The sequence below is a fragment of the Pistacia vera genome, unplaced genomic scaffold (assembly GCF_008641045.1).
Source record: "Pistacia vera cultivar Batoury unplaced genomic scaffold, PisVer_v2 Contig639, whole genome shotgun sequence".
NCBI classification, from domain to species: Eukaryota; Viridiplantae; Streptophyta; class Magnoliopsida; order Sapindales; family Anacardiaceae; genus Pistacia; species Pistacia vera.
Window position 1 is genome coordinate 211,347 of NW_022196489.1, and position 21,091 is coordinate 232,437.

At 34.3% G+C, this 21,091-nt stretch overlaps 1 protein-coding gene across 1 annotated transcript; it reads right to left on the reverse strand.

Moving 5' to 3' along the window:
* Positions 1 to 5,200: 5,200 nt before the first annotated feature.
* LOC116111481 (putative disease resistance protein RGA1) lies at positions 5,201 to 7,889 on the reverse strand. The gene is made up of 2 exons (XM_031397658.1): positions 5,801 to 7,889; positions 5,201 to 5,292 (listed from the first exon to the last, which is right to left on the reverse strand). Exon 1 carries the CDS (start codon positions 7,636 to 7,638, stop codon positions 6,601 to 6,603), a length of 1,038 nt encoding a protein of 345 aa, XP_031253518.1. The 5' UTR covers positions 7,639 to 7,889; the 3' UTR covers positions 5,201 to 5,292; positions 5,801 to 6,600.
* Positions 7,890 to 21,091: the final 13,202 nt, after the last annotated feature.

A 21,091-nucleotide genomic window follows, 5' to 3' on the forward strand; every position in this document is an offset into this window, starting at 1 on the left:
AAAATAATCTAAATAATAATAATTAAGAAAGAAGGGCAAATTAATAATCTATATAAAATATCCAGTAATTGATTCCTTCCAACAAAATATATCAATATAACATGCCAACCAATTTATTCCTTCTAACAAAATATATCAATATAACATGCCAACCAATTTATTCCAATCTAACCAAACATATTTAATATAACATTCCAAGTAATCTTCAAGGTAATATATCTTTCCATTAATATAGTATTCTCAATAATATAACATTCCCTAAATCAAATGCCCCCTTAGAGTAATGCTACATAGTACATATACAAAGTCTTTATATAAACTATTCTTTAGAAATTGATCTCGCAACCATATTCGTTTGTCATGTAATCTCATTTGATTATTTATTTGTTTTTAATTTAAAATCATCCAATCATCTTAAAACATATCAGTTTCTATAACTGAGTTTATATAAAAGGTTTGTACATGGAACATTATTCTACATAATAACATTTGTTTATGTTACCGTGTTAGCTCCTTCACATATAGAGTTTATATTAACTAAAGCAAGAGGGACATTTTTTTTTAATGAAGATACATTTGAACAAAACCTTATACCATCATGCTGCTTGCACATTATTAATATCTAAATTATAATCTTGAATTGAAATTTATCAACATAACAAAGTTAATATGTGCGTTTCGTATAATAAACTTCTCTCAGACTATATCTAGAATTCATATCCATATGCTACTGCATGAGGCATTAAGGGTTGGTTTTTAATTTCTAAAGTATATATTAATGCTGATTTATTAATGAAGCTATTTCCAAAGAAAAGAAATATATATTAACATTTGACCATGCTAAAGCTCGTATTGTCTCATGTAGAGGTGGGCAAGGGACCGTTCCCTTGCGGGCCTAGGCCTGGGCCTGGGATCGGTCCCAGGCCCATAAGAAAACCAGGACTCGGACCAGGCCTTAGGCCTAGTAGGGACTGGTCCCATGGGGCTTGGATAATTTTTTTCCCCCCTCAATTTGTTTTTATATTTTGGGGGCAAAACAAAATTTTATAGGGGGTTTTTAGTATTTTTAGGGGTTGATTAGTAAGTTTCTAAAAATTTAATTAATTTAAAAAAATAATAAATTAATAGTTAATTTTAATTTTTAATATAAATGTAATATTCACATTTCACACATTCACGCTTCACAAATAAACAATTAAATAATTTTTTTTAATTAAATTATTCATCTTCAATTTCATCATCAACATTAGTTACATTATTCAAATCTGTATTCCTAAAGAGTTCGAGTAGTTCGGGATCTTCAGGGTGCTGTTGTAGTCTTCTTTCTGCATGAGTCCAATCCCATAAACACGTTATCACTTCAATCATCTTATCGGTTAAAGAACATCTTATGTTTTCAACAATCTGACCACTTGTTGAAAATGTTGACTCGGATGCAATTGTAGAAACCGACACAGATAAAATGTCACGTGCCATTTGGGATATAATGAGGAATCGACTTTCATGTTGGTTCTACCATTGAAGAATATCCATGTCAAGTTGCTCCTTCATAGTCATAAAGGTCAGGTCCACCTGTAGGTAGCGAGTCATCTCATTTGGTCTATGTATGTACGAGCTGGAGCTGGAGCTTCCGCCACGTTCCACATACACCCACTTGCTCAATCCTTGAGGGGGGGCTGCATCAATGTCCTGATCGCCTCTCCTAGACGTTCCACTTCCACTTCCACTTCCATTGTACCTATTCTCATATAAAGAAAAAAGCCTATCCAATTTGTGTTTAAAGTCAGTCAAATAAGACGTATAATCATGTCCTAAATAATGGCCTAACTCAGTAATTACACCGTTAACTACGGATAATTTAAACCTAGGATCTAGAAAAAGGCCTAATTCATATAAGAATGGAATATCTAACCAATATCTCTTATATTTTTCTTCCATACTTGAAACAATTTCACTTAAAATGTTATCATATCTATATTGAGCAAAAGTTTTAGCAATTTGAACTAAAATATCTAACACTAAATTAGTAGTTGGATAATAAATACCACTTAATGTATTAGTAGCATCATAAAAAATTTTAAGAAATGAATAAAAAAGTTCACAAACCGCCCAATCATCATAGTTGACAACTTCCTCTGGATAGTTCTTCCGGTTGACGAAATCTGTAATTTGTTTCGCAGTTGGCAAAGCTTTTTCCAACATCAAGTAGGTAGAGTTCCAACGGATAGGCATGTCTGTACATAACTTCAAAGGTCGAACCGGTGGCTCCTCTTGCTTACAATATTTGACGTACTCCTGCCATCTTTTATTGCTACCGCCGACGATAAATCCGATAGCTCTACGCACCCTCTCCATCTTTGAATATATAGCATCTAAACCTGCTTTAACTATCAAATTGATGATGTGACAAGCACATCTCTGGTGATAAAATTTGCCTTCACCAAGCGGATCCAATTTCTTTTCAAATAAAGATATTGCCGCGGTGTTAGCAGCTGCATTATCAAGCGTTAGCGCTACAACTCTATCAGTTAATAAATATTCTTGCAAAACTTCAAGAATTGTAAAATAAATAGTTTCAGCACTATGTTTTTCATATAATGGTTTAAAACCTATCAATTTTTGTTGTAAACCCCAATTATGATCTAAGAAATGTACTGTGACAGTTAAAAAATCGGTTTTTGATCTACAAGCCCATATGTCTGATGTAAGTGCAATAGATATATTCCTAAAATTTTGAAATTCGTTTTTAAGTTTATTATTTATTTTGTTATAAAGTTTTAGTATATCTCTTCTACTTGTAGTTCTACTAACAGGGGTATATGCTGGACAAAATGCAGTTTTAACCATATTAACAAAAAAAGGATTTTCAGATAAACAAATGGGAGAGTCCGTAGCAACTATATATCTTGCTATTTCCTCTCGTGCAACATGTGTATTGTATTGCCATGTTGAGAGAGTTGAGGATTGTGGATTAAAATTAAGTTAAGTTTGAATTTGTCTACCTGATCCGCTTGAAGATGCATTTATTTGGGGATGCTTCTTCTCTACGTGTCGTCGCATCATCAAAGTCCCCTTCTCAGCGTCAATAATGGTTCCACATAAATTACATATCCCACACAATTCTTCCCCCTCTCCATTTGTCTTTGGCCGTTTTGATTTGGTGAAGTATCGCCAGACATCGGACACGACCCTCTTTGACGATCGGGGGGGTTAGGCTATGTCCGTGCCTGTTGACTCGCAACTCACATGTGTTTGGCTACACCTCGTCTTGACCGAATGTGGTTGTGGAATTATAGCTGCTTCCTCTGGAGGAAATAGTGAAAATGGATTGAAGGCTTCAATTTCTTCGGTGGATGGAATGTAAAACTCATTTGGGGAAGACATTATAAATTTATGATAAAATAATAAATAATTAAAATGAAAAGAAATTAAATAATAATATGAAATTATGATGATATTGAAAAATAGAAAAAAATTTGAATAATATAAATAAATAATATGAATAAATTATAAATATAAATTGAATGAGAAATTGATTTGAGATTTGGAGTAGAGAGATTGAGAGAATGAAAGAATGAGAGATTGATTGGTGTAAAAAAAAATGAAATGTTTTAGGGTTATTTATAGTGTAGTTTGGGGGGGGAGGGAGGAAATGGAAAAAAAAACTTATAATTAATAAATAATTATAAGTTTATAACCTTTGCCTGCTCTTGTGACCGTTGGTAGCCAACGGTTATAAAAAGTTATTTTTTTAGTTTTTAATAAATTTTGTAAAATTTTATTTTAGCCCTTATAATTTATACTTATTAGGGGTTTAATGTAATTTTACAAATGATAAAATGCAAAAAAAATTTGGGCCCAGGCCCGTGCCTTGAAGGAGGGCCCGGGCCCTCCTCCTTAGGCCTGGTCCCGTTTTGGGACCAGTCCTCTCAAGGACCGGTCCTAGGACCGGCCGGTCCCAAATACCCAGCTCTAGTCTCATGCAATAGCCATGAGCAAGAGGGTTTTATTAAAAATAAATAAAAATAAGTGGCAGAATATTTAATCACAATCATGAATTGAGATTTGTCAACATATATATAACAATTCTAATGATAAATTATTATAAACTGGGTTAAGTTCTGAATTCAAACGTCTAGTATATGTATGGGATTCTTTCAAGTCTTTTGATTATAATTTGAATTTTTTTTTTTTTAAATAGAAGTAAGCAACAAGGTGAATCAAGCGCATATCTTTTACTTTACACATGTACCAGTGTTACGACCCTAGAAGAATTGTGTGGCCTTAGTACACAAACAAGAAATCGAACCCTAAGTAAGCATAAATAATTCTCTCTATGAAGCTTTTTATACAAAGTCATATGTATAGATTAATTCAGAAAACAAGAAACTAATCTAATTAAATTACATCAAACCAAAGATAAACGTCAATTGGTAATAATCAAGAAGTTCTATCTATAACTCCTACATTACAATAATCTCCTGTAATCAAGCACAACTCATGTCAGACAAACGGTGTTACCATGTCAATATAATAATTTGCAGAGATCATATTAGGTGTATTTTTCTTATTTGATTCAAGATATTAAAACATCTACGAACCAGAAACGCAAATAAGAGTGATGAATTGCTTAGGACATACTGGAAGGAAATCGAAGCATTATCGGTATAAAGTTGGGTATTTAGAGTCTCAAAAGACAATCTAACTACATATATATTGACAATGGTGCTAGGGGATCCATTTTATGATTAGCGAACTAGATCAAAACTTTCAAAATAAATAAGAAAGAGAAAATTTTTGATTAGCTTAAAATATATATTTCCATGAAAACAGAGTTAGGAGAATCCGTTTGTTCATATATTTTTTGTAATGCAAATAGGACAGTACTGTACCAACAAATGAAAACCAAACACAATATGAGACAATATAAAGTCAAATAACTACCTGCAGCAATGCTATCTATTATTGTCTCCATGTATAAGGTTCAATGCTTCATTTCTTTTTAATTAAACCAGAGAACAACTTTCTGAGTATTTTCTTAGTTTCTGATTCGAGATATTATGTGTGATCTCAAAAAAGCTAAAAAAAAAATGAGGAACTTAGAGATGGGAAGAAAATCTGAAACTTGATTTATTAGAAACATCACTGCATACACTTGTTTGAACAAATAAAATTATGATACATAGGAAAACAGTTCAAAGCTATTTATAATTGTAAACATAAGATGCTGAATCAAGCTACAGGAATACATACTTCTACAAAGTGAATGATTCGGCCGAAACTCCATGAGAGCTGCAAATATGTTTGAAATACAAATTAGCTCAACTATTATGACCATCTTGAGGATTGTAATAGCCAAAACCAAGAGATTTAAACTTTGAAGGGTTGAACTTTAGAGAAGTTACTATGTACCTTAAAAACAGGATTGCAACTGAACGTTAATGTTTAACATGCCTAGAAGAAGTAAAATGTATGGTTCATTCTGTCAGTTGGAAGGATTAGAGTTTAAAATACAGACATTTCAATTGAAATTGAAATTTTTTGTATGCTTGAAAACTTACCAGCTTTTCTTTTATTCCTTTCAGGCTTCCCCTAGTACATATAAATGCAATAAATGAAGGAAAGCAAGGAGAAACTAAGAATAGATTGGGTTTTTAGCAATTCAAATACTTTCATTTTTGAAATTCATATAAATCAATCAGATTGTTAATTTAAGGTTTAAATAAAACCAATTAAGTATTTCATGACAAATTTTCCTACTAATTAATTGAAGAAGAAGACATAGTTGGATTAATCATACCTAATTTGTGATAGATTTGATAATCTCTCCATCAAGTTCAATCTTGGGGATAAGAGCAATCTTGGGCCAATCTTCACCTGTTTCTAGTTTGCATCTTTCACTCAGTTTAGGACAATTTTCAATTTGTAATTCTCTCAAATCAATCAGACAATTAAAATCCTTGGGCAAAGATGACAATTCCAGACAATCCAAAATATGAATATCTTGAAGTGATTTGAGATCCTGCATTGACTCAGGTAACGCCTTGAAGTTGGAACAATCTTCAATATGGAAACTCTGCAAAGTATTTGCTGAACCTTGAAGAAGCCATTGTGGCAATTCCTCCAACTGTGGTAAATTTTTAATAAAAAGCACTCGAAGGTGAGCCCTTGGGATACCGAGGTCTTGATGGTTGTCTTCCCCCTTTGTTCTCATGCTCCAATCAAGATTAAGCTTTTCACAATGATCCAATATCAAAGTCTCTAATGAGTTTAGGTATTTTATACCATGTGGTAATGAGATTAGATTCGGACAACTTACAATATATAATGATCTAAGGGCTTTTAGATAACCAATATCTTCAAATAAATATTTTAAATTCATACACCCGTAAATTCCCAAAAACCAAAGAGATTTTAAGCACCCAACTCCATTCTTTGACAGAAACCTCTGTTTTGTGGTAAACACAAACATTTGGAGGTTAATTAGGTACCTAATATCTTTTGGCAACTCTTCTAATTCTTCACAATAAATAAGCGATAGAGACTGCAAATGTTGAAGCTTGCAAATAGAATCAGGGAGTTTTCTTACTTTATTATTTTTTATATGAGTAATCTTAAATGCCTCAAATCACCAATTCTTTTAGGCAATACGTCAATTCCAAGCTTATCTAATCTAATCACCCGCAAGAACTTGAACCTTGAAATGCACAATTCAATGAATTCTTGGCTAACTCCCTTTCCTTCATTTCCTTCAATTGGAAAGGAATTAATGGATCTCAATTGACCTAAATTGGATAAGAAGCTTGGAAGATTTATTTTGTGTGTATCAACATTAGTCAAAGACAAATGTCGGATTGTTTTGGTAAAACGTTGGTCACCTGAGTTCAATATTAAGCACTCGTTTTTCATCAATGACATGGCAAGATCATGCATCAGATCATGCATTTTAAATGTATAAAAACTAGACTTTTGTTCAAAATCTTGGAAGAAAGATCTTGACGCTAATTCCTTTAAATACTGCATGCCAACACTTTCTGGATCTTGATTCTCGATAGAGGATTGAAGAAGCCCATGGGCCATCCAGAATGCAATTAATTCAGGACTCCGAAACTCATAATCTTTTGGAAACACACAACAATAGGCAAAACATTGTTTCAAGTAAGATGGCAATTGATCATAACTTAATCTTAAAGCAGGTAAAATGTCATCTTTCTTTTGATCTAATTTCCAAATCTCATTATCCCTCACATATGTCCAATCATGTTCATCAGTTGAGGAATATAGTAGGCTTCCTAATGTTGTCACTGCTAAAGGAATTCCGCCACATTTTTTCACAATTTCTTCTCCAATTTTAATCAGGTTTGGATGTTGTTTCTCTTGCCCTTCCTTAAATGCACATTTCAATAACAAAGACAAGCAGCTTTTATCGGAAAGACCGTCTAGTTTGTACCCATTAACATCTCTCATTGTGCCCATAATTGAGGCAACACGATCGCTACGTGTAGTCACTAAGACTACACTCCCATTACCACTTTCTGACAAAATATTTTTCAATTCAATCCATGATCTACGATCTTCATTCCAAACATCATCCATAACCAATAAGTATCTCTTACCATTCAAAGTCTCTCTCAACATCTTCTACAATTCATCCGTATCCAACTCACCATGATTTTGACCAGTTACAGACTTGATTATTTTCATCATTAATTGTTTCAAACCAAAATCATCCGAGACACATATCCACATTCTTGAATCAAAATGATTACGTATCCTATCATAATTGTAGGCCAATTTTGCAAGAGTGGTTTTTCCAAGTCCTCCAATGCCCACAATAGGAATGACAGACAAGTTTTGACCATCATTTGAGTGGTCTATTATTAGCTTTATGATCTCTTCTAAATGATCATCTCTACAAATAACATCTGAAGCAACTACAAAGGAATGTGTCATTTCCCTTCCTCTATTCACAACACGCCTATTATCATCTCGTTCAGTGAGATGAAATTTAGTCTTAATAGCTGCAATCTCATCAAACCGCTTTCTAATTTCTTTTGTTTTACGTGCCATCTTGTAACGAATAACAAGTGGATTTGAGGATGATACCAAGTAGCGTACCTTTTTTCCAATGCTCTGCTGATCAAGAACTTGTCTCCGAACAACTTCAACCTCGAGCTCATCCAGAACATCTTCAGCATCGTAACAGGCATCGATGAGCTTTTGCAGCCAATCTCTTAACTGGTGACTCTGAGCTTGCTTCTCCTCAGCATCTAAAAGCACAGCTTTCACAGAGGACAATGTCTCTTGGAGTTTTTTCAGCTCATCTTTCACACCCCATACGGATGATATTTGTTGATAAACTGGTGTTCCTAACTTTTCAACGAGGCAAAAAATCAGCGATTCAGACATGGCAGATTCCGAAATTAAAGGCAATGGGGTTTCTTCAATCAATGCAATTATGCTTGTTGATGCTCGTTTTCGGCACCAACCAATTGTCACGTGGTTTTTGCTCTTTGATGAATTAATGCACGTGATAATGGATATCTCCAATGAAATAAATGCAAAGAGGACTTTTAAAGTGGTTCGGATGCTAAGGTAGCAAGTCCTACGTCCACTGAGTTGTATTGATATTAGTGTGGGTCAGGTCGCGAAGCGGACTGACGTACAAGAAGTTTAAGAAAAGTGTTTTCTTTTGCAAGAGAGAGAGAGAGTTATTTTCTGTAAAAAATGGCCGAATCCCCTTAATGGAGGGGTCTTCTTCATTTTATAACAAATTAAGGCGTGTAATCATCATTAAATCCATGGGTTGGTGTGATTGTCAGGATGTAATCCGGCTTTACGTCCCATTTTCCTCTTTCCAAGCTGATTTCGCACGACTTGCTGCAGAGGAATGGACGCGTGTGAGCTCCGCATTACTTTGCAGGTCTGACGTGTGCATGTTGCCCTGACGGGAGCAGGTCACCCGTAACGTGACTCTTCCCACGTCAGCCCTTTGTTTTCCCGGGTATAACAGATTATGAAGACAATCGCTGCCGCCCGTCTTCTTCTTCTTTATTATCAACTTGTATCCCACCAGCGCAACAACAACAACAAAAACATTCAAGATTCAATAACTTGGCGTAAAACTCAATCAAATTATGCCAAAAAATGGAAATTTTATTAACATTTTTTAAGATATTTGAAGGGTTTTGATTGTGGTGAGGAAAAAGAAGATGAAGGGATTATGAAAGGGTTTGTTTGTGAATTAGAGAAGACGAAAGGACTGAAAGATTATGGAAAGCATGAGATTAGGAATGTAAAATAATAATTACTCGTATAAAAATTGGAATTTTTTTTTTTTTTTTTTTTTAAATTGAAATAGTGTATTGGCTCTTTATGAGAGAAAGCTAAGTGTCCTAGTGTAGGCGGGGACAAAATTATACATATTTTGAAAAATACTAAGTTTATAACCTAATTTTATAACATTTTCTCACAACGTTGACTTGACAATAGACTTAATACAGTCACATCAACTCCTATCACATCTTAGATATTAAATAACTTTAACTAAAAACGAAAAATTATTCTTTTCATAAAAAATAATCGAAGGAACAATAATTCATTCAATAAAGTATGACTATACCTTATAAAGGATTTGTCATACCTTAAGGAATGTCCATACCTTCATAAGGAATGTCATTCTTACAATAAGGAACATCATTTCTTATTAACGTGACAATGTTAACTCAGTTATCACTTTAGAATTGTAAAAGAAGTTTGTAAAAAATAGATTATGAGTGTAGTATTACTCATATATTACCATGATTTTATTATTTAATTACAATTATAATTAATTAGATAATATCAAATGATCATCAAAGACTTCATTTTGGGCCTAAGAAAAATATTATTATTAAAATTATGATATATTTTCATATTTTATTTTTTATTAATTATGCTTATGAGTGGTAATTGTTTTTTAATTTTTAAAATGAATGTGCACTAAAGAAAGTCCATCTACTAGAGTGTCATATAATAACAATAATTATAAGTTATTAATAAGGTCACCCGTAACGTGACTCTTCCCACGTCAGCCCTTTGTTTTCCCGGGTATAACAATGCTAGTGCAGATCTATATTCAATTATTCATGAATGCTGAATATAAGTTCTGTAGTGGTTTCATTAATCAACGGTTGGTGAAGTCAACTCAAGCAGGACGACTAGATGCTCTCCATCAAACCGTTGGATTGTTTTGGTTGGACATGAGTAGATTTGTTATCTTCATGTTTTTATTTGTAAATTTAAAAAAAAAAAAAAAATTTCTTAAGTTTTGACCATCAAGATGGTACATCTATATGTGGATGATCTCTCTTTTTTCTAAGGTTTAAGCCGTCAAGATGGTCTAGTCCATTAAAATTATAAGATATATCTTCGGAAGTATATTATTTACTCTATAATATTTTTTTTTTAAATTAAAAGTATCTGTCTATTAAAAAGGTGAAAAAAGAAAAGTTTTTTTTTTTTTTTTTTCAGGTTTGTACTTTGTATTCCAACTTTTGTACTCCAAGTAAAATATAATTATTAATTAATCTGAAGTCAATATATGCACGATAAAATAATACAATGAATGATATATAATTTTGGGCTAGTTTTTTTGAGTGTTCTCAAGTTTTTATTAATTATCTGGCAAAAGCTAAGTTTGAGGATGTTCATAAGAAAAATTACCTTTTAAGGTTTTGAAAATTAATCAAACGCATCATAGGAGTTGACGCTATTTCATTCCTTTATAAACTTATATAAACTAACTATTTTTCCCTCACTTTATTAGTGCTATAAATTATACTTAGTAATAACGATTAAAGCCATTTTCCTCTCCTGAAGCATCCAAAATCGCGTTTCAAAACTATCGCATATTACACAAACACCTCCCTTGTAGTTAGGGTCGTTCAAAATTTCTTGCTAACTGAACCTGATCCAATTCTATACAAAATTAAAAATAAAAACACTTTTTCAAAAACTCCAAATCAATTAAACCTAAAATCTAGTTCTCCACTAAACCAAATCTCATCTTCTCGACTTCTCCTTCTCACAGCCATCTGTACTTGTTGCTCCAAACGGCAACCGTTTGTCACTCGCCAGTCCTCCTTCCGCCATCCGTCGTTATCGCAATACAGCAGACGACAATCGCTCCTCATCTCATTACCTCAGTCCTCCTTCAGTCACTATTCACTTAGGTAACTATTTTAATTAATGTTTGGCTCATTGACTGTTTGCTTAGTTGAAAGTAAAAGGGTTAAATGTTTGGTTGTTTTCTCAGATGGAAATTCGTAAATTCATGTATGGTGCTAGGTTTGGGCCAAGGTTGAAATCTAAAAGTCTTGGTAGATTTTTATTTGGGTTTCCATTCCCTATCATGAACCATCTATCAAGCTTGTCTATATAGATAAATTATGTGTCAACAATATCTTTGCAATTGTATAACATATTTGTTTCCCCGAAAGGGACAAAAACAAAAAAAAAAAAAAAAAAAAAAGGAAAAAGAAGAGGGCCAAGGTTAGTTTGTTTGTGAAGAAATGAAAAGAAGAAAAATATCAATTGACATTTTATCCTGTACTTAAATTGTTTTAAAAAAATCGGTAGCTGGTAACCGAACCAAATTTTGGGTTCTTTCAAAACTAGGTAATTCCCAAATTGGTTCGGTTATCAAGTACCCTTAGAGCCTTAACCAAATTTTAGGTTCATTCAACCAAATTCATAACCGGTTCGGGTATTCGGTTTTGAACACCCCTACTTATTCCCACTGCTAAATCTAATTGTTTTAAAAATAATAAATGAAAATAACCCTTGTTTAAGAAAAATAAGTTTAGGAGATTTATGAAAAGAATATAACGTACCCTTGGTTTAATAAAAAAATGAATTTAAGGTAATCATGAAACGATTAAATACCCTTAGTTTAAGAAAGGGAGTTCATGGAGATTGATGAAAAGACTAAAATGCCCTTGGTTTTAGAAAAAAAAAAAAATTGCATTTTTGTATCACACGGTGAGTCTGTAAAAAAAATACATTTTACAAATGACATTGTTCTAACAAAGTAGAAAAAATTATAAAATATATGTTTAAAGATTTAAGATAATCTTCTTTTATATTTAATGAAAAATATTGTGTAAATTAAATATTTTTGACACACATTTTTTAGTTAGTAAATTGATTTTTTTATCAAAAAATATTGTAAATAAAATATTTTTGTACATTTTTTAGTTTGTAAATTATCTTTTATTGTTTTTTGGTTTTATGAATATTTAGGTTATTTCTTACATGTAAGAACATGAAATTGCAGGGGCATTCGAGTCAAAATGAATATGTTGTTACCCATATTTCAATAAATATTAATTAAAAAATTTAATATAAAAAATGTAAAATTAATCTAACTTCTTAAACTCTTTTTTCTCAAACCAAGGATACTTTAGTCTTTTCATCATTCACTTAAATTCCATTTTCTTAAACGAGGGGTACATTAGTTTTTTCATAAACCTTCTTAAACTCATTTTTTCTTGAACAAGGGGTATTTTTGTCTTTTTATTAGTCAACATTTGTCAATAGTGGTCAACAATTGGATTTAATGGCGAAAATTGACTTTTGGGGGTGGGGGTGGGTGTGGCGGGGTTTGTAATATATGATAGTATTGGACCAAACATCAATTTTGGATACTTTAGGTGAGGAATTGGCTTTAATGCTAATAGTAAAGATGTCTATAGTCATATTATACAACTCTATTAGGTAACCCCAAACATGTTCTTTGATTAATTTTCAAAACCTAAGGATGATCTTTGAAAAATACACCCAAACTTAGAATCTATCTGATGATTCTATAAAATAGAGGGTAATTTATAAAAATATCTTTTTAAACTTTATAACATAGCATTACTCAAAACGTATACATCTAATAAATCCTATGTTAAAAAGCATCTCCTAATCATGTTTTCTTGTAAAGAAGATCTGAGCTAAAGAAGGTAGAATTTACTAGAGAATGCTCAACTACAAGATGTGAAGAAAAGAAGAAGTTTGTATTTTCTCTCGTGTATTCTATGTACAATTTTTGTGAATTTATACAAGAAAAGAATGTAACATAATGGAAAGAAAATATTTACAATAAGGACGAAATGTGCATAAAGAAGGAAATGTAATATTTGATAATTGATTTCTATTTTGATTCCTCAATTCACGTCTCGATTCAAGCCTTCTTTCCAACACTCCCTCTCAAGCTTGTGGTTTATAAATGTCATTAAGTCATTAACCACAATCTTGCGTAGAAAATGCAATTGTTGTCTACTTCCTAGAGCCTTCGTGAATATATCCGCCGACTAAGCTGTTGTTCGAACATCCGTAGTCTTAATGATTCCTTCTTGAATTTTGTCTCTGAAAAAATGATAGTCTATCTCTATATGCTTCATTTTTTTCATGAAACACGAGATTCGTTGTAATGTCATTTGCTACTTTATTATCACAATATAGCTTGACAATTTCTTTGACTAGAACTCCAAGATCTCTCAGAAGCCTAAGTATCTAGAGAATTTCACATGTTGTGTTGGTCATAGCCATATATTCAACTTCTACTAATGATAATGACACTATGGACTACTTCTTTGTTTGCCATGAAATAAGTTTGTTTCCAAGCTTGACACAGAAACACGTAAATTATCGTCTTGACATTGCACATGATGCCCAATCTGAATCATAATAAGCATAAACTTTCACCTTTGGTTCTCGAGGAAGTAGAAGTCCTAGACCAAGACATCCTTTCAAGTATTTTATCACCTTGGTGGCATCATCCATGTGAGATTGCCAAGGAGCGTGCATAAACTGACTAAGGATCTGTACTGCATAATTTATATATGGCCGAGTCATTGTAAGGTAAATGAAGCGCCTTACTAGCCTTTGATAAGTAGTGTGATCTTGCAGATAACTATCTTCTTCTTGTGACTATCTCCCAGTGTCGTGCTCAAAACTTGTGAGTTTGATATCTTGTTCCATGGGAATAACACTAGGTTTGCACGTTGATAAGCCAGAATTAGATATTAGTTCTAAAGCATATTTCTATTAACTTAAAGAATTACCTACCGGTGATCTCGCAATCTAAATGCCAAGGAAGAATTTTGGGGCTCCAAGATCCTTGATGTAGAAGCTTTTATTCAACATCTCCTTTAGAGCTCCGATAGCCCTTTCGTCATTTCCAGTGATAAGAATATCATCCACATATATAATGAGGCTAATATAGGATGCTTCATTTTTCCATGTGAAGAGAGCATAGTCATTCTTTGATTGCTGGAAACCCATCTTCAATAAGGCTTCTGTAAATTTTGCATTCCACTGTCGCGAGGCCTGCTTCAATCCATGAAGGTATTTTCACGAACAACCTACCATATTCTTGATAAGAGTGTAATTTATATATTTTTATTCCTTCCATATTATGTTTTTTGTTATGTTTTATGCCTAGTTGAGCTGATTAGAGCTTATTTTGTAAGTTTGACATATTTGGATAGACTTTAGGAAATAATTGAGAAAAGATTAGGAAATTCCAGATTTCCAGATTTTTCGTTATTCTGACCAGTGCTAAGTTTTTCAGGTTTTTTAGGGAGCTAGATTCCTCGATTGCAAAAGTGTTCTTCAGAGAAATTAAAGTAGACGAATCAAGCTTTTCAGGAAGGTATTATGGGCAAGAATCCGAGTTCTTTTGGGTTCTCAGTAGTTGTTGCAAAACCGGACCTGGAATCCTAGTTGCGGAAGGATTCCTTAGCTGAGTATTGAATCTTCGAACGGGCCTAACTGGAGTGTCAGATATCGAAAACGGGTGATTCAAAAGCCCAGATTCATCTACACACCCTGGACTACAATTTTCATGAAGTTATGGAGCCCAGAAAAGATCTTTTAAATTGCGAGAATCCTGGTGCAAGCTGGAGACAAATTCTGGAATCCATATCTGATCAGATTTTATCAAATCTGGAAGTCTATCTTCTAGGAAACGTCTAGGAAAGAAATTTCATGATTCTTGGGGAAGAATTAAGGAAAACACATGTTATTTAATTAGAAGTTTTTAGGTTAAACGGGGAGAGGACAGTAGAGTTTTAATTTTCGGAGTTTTTGCTTCCTAGATCAAGATGTGCGGCTAATTTCCTTCTTCAGTTCAAGGGGATTTTGAAGCCTAATTTCATGTCATTGGTGTAACTTAACCTCAGTAACGTTGTTCTCAATCTCGTTTTTATTAGAATTGTTTATGTTATTCTGATTTAATTGTCTGTGATTCTTGTTTGAGTGATTTAGTTTTGGCCTGCTAAATTGTTTAATCAGAATTTACCTGTTAGAATTAGGAATTGTGATACGTAATCGTCTTTTTTTCTATTCCGAGTGACACTGATGATAGCTGATTATGGACAGTTTTTCGGTCTATTGTCTTGAATAACATAACCTAAGTTAAATAATCCGAGCTTGCATGATTGTTGCTTAGATTGATCTATTCTCCTAATTCTTAAGGCTGCCATTGAATTAAATCTAGAGAGCTTGTTCTAGGTTGTTCAAGGGTTAGTATCTACTCGAAGAGCTTGTTTCAGTAGTGACAAACTAAGGGAGAATTCAGTAACAGAGCTTGTTGTTTCCTAGGGTCAGTAGTTCCATAATGACGAGATAGAACAATGTTACGGTTACTTTATGTCCAATGCATGTTTAGGTGGATATTGACCGAGAACTATTGTTTAACTGTATTTTATTCTCTGTTTTGCTTCAGTTTGCCTTAATTACAACCCCTTTTCATTACTGTTGTCAGGTTTACTGTTTGAGTTTAATTTGCGTTTCTATTGTTTTTGTTTTAGAATATAGAAATTAATCGAGTCATTCCCTGTGGGATCGACCCTTGCTTGCCCTTTATCCAATTCAATAGTTAGGTTAGTAAGGTTAATTAATTTGGTGCATTCGCACGCTACCAATTCTCCCCTGTATACAAATCTCGGGAGGAAGGTCTATGTAAGTTTTTTCGTCCAAATCACCATGAGGAAATGCTTGTGGACATCCATTGATGTAAGGCCAATCTCGAGAAACAGCCACGGCCAGAAAAGTATGGACAGTGCCAAGTTTGGCAATTGGTGAAATATTTCTTGAAAATCAAGGCCTTCTCACTAAGCAATCCTTTGGCTACCAAACATGCTTTATAGCACTAAACCGACCCATCTGCTCGATGCTTGATTTTATACACCCATTATTGCCTATTAGTTTTCTTTGAGTAGGTCGTGGTACAATGTCTCATGTATGATTAAAGGCTAAAGCATTGCTCTTCCTCCATTGCTTGTTCCCATTCAAGGTATTGGACTCCATCAAAATAGGATGTTGGTTCTCGTGCTACAAAAATTTGGTTGACGATAGCCAATGGGAAAAGGAAAGACAACCATACCCTATATAAGTCACAAGGGTAGGCGATGGAATTAGAAATGGTAGGGAAACATACTCTATACTCCTAATTGGTGGTCTGGTTGTGCGAGAGGAATGGCACACCGTGCTTATTCTAGTTCTGAAAAACAAGAATCGGTAGATCCCTAATAGATTGATTGGTGTCAGGGATAGCTAGATCATAATGTCATTCTCTTCTGAGTTATTCCTGATTGTGGATGGCATGTCTAGACTTTGGTCCAAAGATGGGATCACTACAAGTTCAGGATATCTGCATATTCAAAGACTTTAGGGATTTGTTGAGAGGGGAGATTATGTTTTTGTGAATGAAAAATCTCTTCACAAAATACCACATCCTTACTTGTAAAGAAAACACCTTTATCTAGATCAAACACCTGTATCTTTTTTATAGCATTGCATAGCCCATAAAAACACATCTTCTAGTCGGTGCATTGAGCTTACATGTGCCGGTACAATTGTAGCATAACATAAACATCCAAAGACCCATAGATGGCTATATCAGTTTTTTTTCCGAATAAAAGTTTATAAGGTGCTTTTCCTTTAAGAACTGTAGTTGACATTCAATTGATCAAATAAGTTTGCCACACATTCACCCCAGAAAAATTTTGGAATTTTGGCTTGGTGTTTTAGGGTCGTAGTTACCTCTAGTAGGCATCGGTGTTTCCTTTTGACTATCCCGTTTTGTTGAGGGGTGTATGTGTAGACTTTTCATGAAGGATTCCATTAGAAATGAAAAGTGTTGTGCTTTGGTTGTTGGAAAATTCTAGGCCATTATCAATACAGACCCATTATACTTTTGTTTGGAATTGCGTTTGGACCATATTTTGGAACTAACAATATGGGAATACGTTTTAGCTTTCTTGTTCATAAGGAAACCCATGTTTCTCTAGTGTAGTCATCTACAATGGTTAAAAGTAGCGAGACTAGAGCTGGCATTTGGGACCGGGCCCAAAAGCCCAGCTCCAAAAACCGGGCCTAGGACCGGTCCTTGGAGACCGGTCCTAGGAGCCTGGTCCCAAAACGACCAGGCCTAAGGAGGAGGGCCCGGGCCCTCCACCGGGCCCTCCTCCAAGGCCCGGGCCTGCCCAAAATTTTATTGATTTTTATCAATTTAATCCTTTGTAAAATTCTAACCCCCAAAATCAGTATAAATAAAGGACTAAATTGAAATTTTACAAAATTTATTTAAAAAAAAAAAAAAAAAACCATTGGCTGCAACGGTAACTGCCAAGTGCCAACGGTTACATTTATTATTTATATAATATAAGTTTTTTTTTTTCATTTCCCCCCCACAACTACACTATAAATAACCCTAAAACCTTTAATTTTTTTCACACCAATCTCTCAATCTCTCATTCTTTCATTCTCTCATCTCTCATTCTTTCATTCTCTCAATCTCTACTCCAAATCTCCAATCAATTTCTCATTCAATTTATATTTATAATTATTTATATTATTTTTTATATTATCAATTTTTTTCTATTTTTCAATATCATCATAATTTCATATTATTATTTAATTTTCTTTCATTTTAATTATTTATTATTTTATCATAAATTTATAATGTCTTCCCCAAATGAATTTTACGTTCCATCCACCGATAATTGAAGCCTTCAATCCATTTTCACCATTTCCTCCAGAGGATGCAGCTGTAATTCACAACCACATTCGGCCGGGAGACAGGTGTAGCCAACCTGGTGAGCTGCGAGTCAACGGGCACGGACATAGCCCACCCCCCCCCGACCGTCAAAGAGGGTCGTGTCCGATGTCTGGCGATACTTCACCAAATCAAAACGGCCAAAGACAAATGGGAGGGGGAAGAATCGTGTGGGATATGTAATTTATGCGGAACCATTAGTGGGCTAGAAGGGGACTTCGACGATGCGACGACATGTAGAGAAGAAGCATCCCCAAATAAGTGCATCTTCAAGCGGATCAGGTAGACAATTCAAACTCAACTTAATTTTAATCCCCAATCCTCAACTCTCTCAACATGCAATACAATACACATGTTGCACGAGAGGAAATAGCAAGATTTATAGTTGCTACAGACTCTCCCATTTGTTTATCTGAAAATCCTTTTTTTGTTAATATGGTTAAAACTGCATTTTGTCCCGCATATACTCCTGTTAGTAGAACTACAAGTAGAAGAGATACTAAAACTTTATAACAAATAAATAATAAACTTAAAACGAATTTCAAAATTTTAGGAATATATCTATTGCACTTACTCAGACATATGGGCTTGTAGACAAAAACCGATTTTTTAACTTGTTACAGTACATTTCTTAGATCATAATTGGACTTTACAACAAAAATTGATAGGTTTTAAACCATTATATGAAAACATAGTGCTGAAACTATTTATTTTACGATTCTTGAAGTTTTGCAAGAATATTTATTAACTGATAGAGTTGTAGCGCAACGCTTGATAATGCAGCTGCTAACACCGCGGCAATATCTTTATTTGAAAAGAAATTGGATCCGCTTGGTGAAGGCAAATTTTATCACCAAAGATGTGCTTGTCACATCATCATTTTGATAGTTAAAGCAGGTTTAGATCTATACATTCAAGGATTGAGAGGGTGCGTATAGCTATCGGATTATCATCGGCAGTCAATAAGATGGCGGAGTACGTCAAATATTGTAAGCAAGAGGACCCACCGGTTCGACCTTTGAAGTTATGTACAGACATGCCTATCCGTTGGAACTCTACCTACTTGATTTTGGAAAAGCTTGCCAACCGCGAAACAAATTACAGATTTCGTCAACCGGAAGACCTATCCAGAGGAAGTTGTCGATTATGATGATTGGGGGTTTGTGAACTTTTTATTCTTTTCTTAAAATTTTTTATGATTGCTACTAACATTAAGTGGTATTTATTATCCAACTACTAATTTAGTGTTAAGATATTTTAGTTCAAATTGCTAAAACTTTTTATCTATAGACATGATAACATTTTTAGTGAAATTGTTTCAAGTATGGAAGAAAAATATAAGAGATATTAGTTAGATATTCCATTCTTATATGGATTAGCCCTTTCTAGATCCTAGGTTTAAATATCCGTAGTTAACGGTGTAATTACTGAGCTGGCCATTATTTAGGATATGATTACGTTTCTTATTTGACTGACTTTAAAAACAAATTGGATAGGCTTTTTTCTTTATATGAGAACAGATACAATGCAAGTAGAAGTGGAAGTGGAACATCGGGGAGAGGCGATCAGGACCTTGATGTAGCCCCCCCTCAATGGTCGACCAAGTGGGCTTATGTGGGACGTAGCGGAAGCTCCAACTCTAGCTCCGCTCATACATACATAGACCAAATGAGATGACTCGCTACCTACAGGTGGACTTGACCTTTATGACGATGAAGGAGCAACTTGATGGATTCTTCAATGGTAAACCAACAAGAAAGTCAATTCCCCATTATATCCCAAATGGCACGTGACATTTTATCTGTGCCGGTTTCTACAATTGCATCCGAGTCAACATTTTTAACGAGTGGTCGGATTGTTGAAGACAGAAGATGTTCTTTAACACATGAGATGTTGAAGTGATAACGTTTTTTACGGGATTGGACTCATGGAGAAAGAAGACTACAACACACCCTAAGATCCCGAACTACTCGAACTCTTTAGGAATAGCGATTGAATAATGAACTAGTGTTGACGATGAAATGAAGATGAATAATTTAATAAAAAATTATTTATTGGTGTATTTGTGAAGCGTGAATGTGTGAAATGTGAATATTATATTTATGTTAAAAATTAAAATTAACTATTAATTTATTATTTTTTAAAATTAATTAAATTTTTAAAAACTTACTAATCAACCCCTAAAAAATACTAAAAACCCCCTATAAAATTTCGTTTTGCCCCCAAAATATAAAAAAATTTGAGGGGGGAAAATTAAATTTTCCAAACCCCATGGGACCGGTCCTGGGCCCATGGGACCAGTCCGGACCAGGCCGTAGGCCTGGTCCGGGTCCTTATTTTTCTCATGGGCCTGGGACCGGTCCCAGGCCCATGAGAGACTGGTCCCATTTGGGACCAGTCCCTTGCGGGCCCAGGCCTGGGCCCGTAAGGGACCGGTCCCTTGCCCAGGTATAAGCGAGACCCATCATGATTAGGAGTGTGATAAGGGCCCCATATATCCATGTGATATCTTAAATGCGTCAAATCACCAATTCTTTTGGGCAATACGTCAATTCCAAGATAATCTAATTTAATCACCCGCAAGAACTTGAACCTTGAAATGCACGATTCAATGAATTCTTGGCTAACTCCCTTTCCTTCATTTCGTTCAATTCCAAGATTATCTAGTGTTAGGAAAGGTGTGGTTTTATGGGTTGAGGAAGGGTTCCATCAATGAACCCTTCCTTATTTTTGGTGATTAATGCATGCTGGAAGTCTCTAGCCCAAGCGACATACTTTCGGGTTCCAGTCAGGGGCTATTTTATGAGCACAAAGCTCATATCCATCAGAAACCGGTGAAAAAAAGGAATCCTCTAGTTTCGGTCAACCAGTGGTGGCTGGAAAATCTGAAATACCAAGTAGGGATTTTGACTCGTTGGGTTAGGGTTTTGAACCATAAACCCAAATGGGAATGGGTTGGTTTGGAAGTTGGATCCGACTTGGTAATTGGGGCCTGTTTAA

What these genes read in the sequence shown, in the direction of transcription:
- LOC116111481 (XM_031397658.1), bottom strand. Translation starts at nt 7,638, where the DNA reads ATGTTGAGAGAGACTTTGAATGGTAAGAGATACTTATTGGTTATGGAT.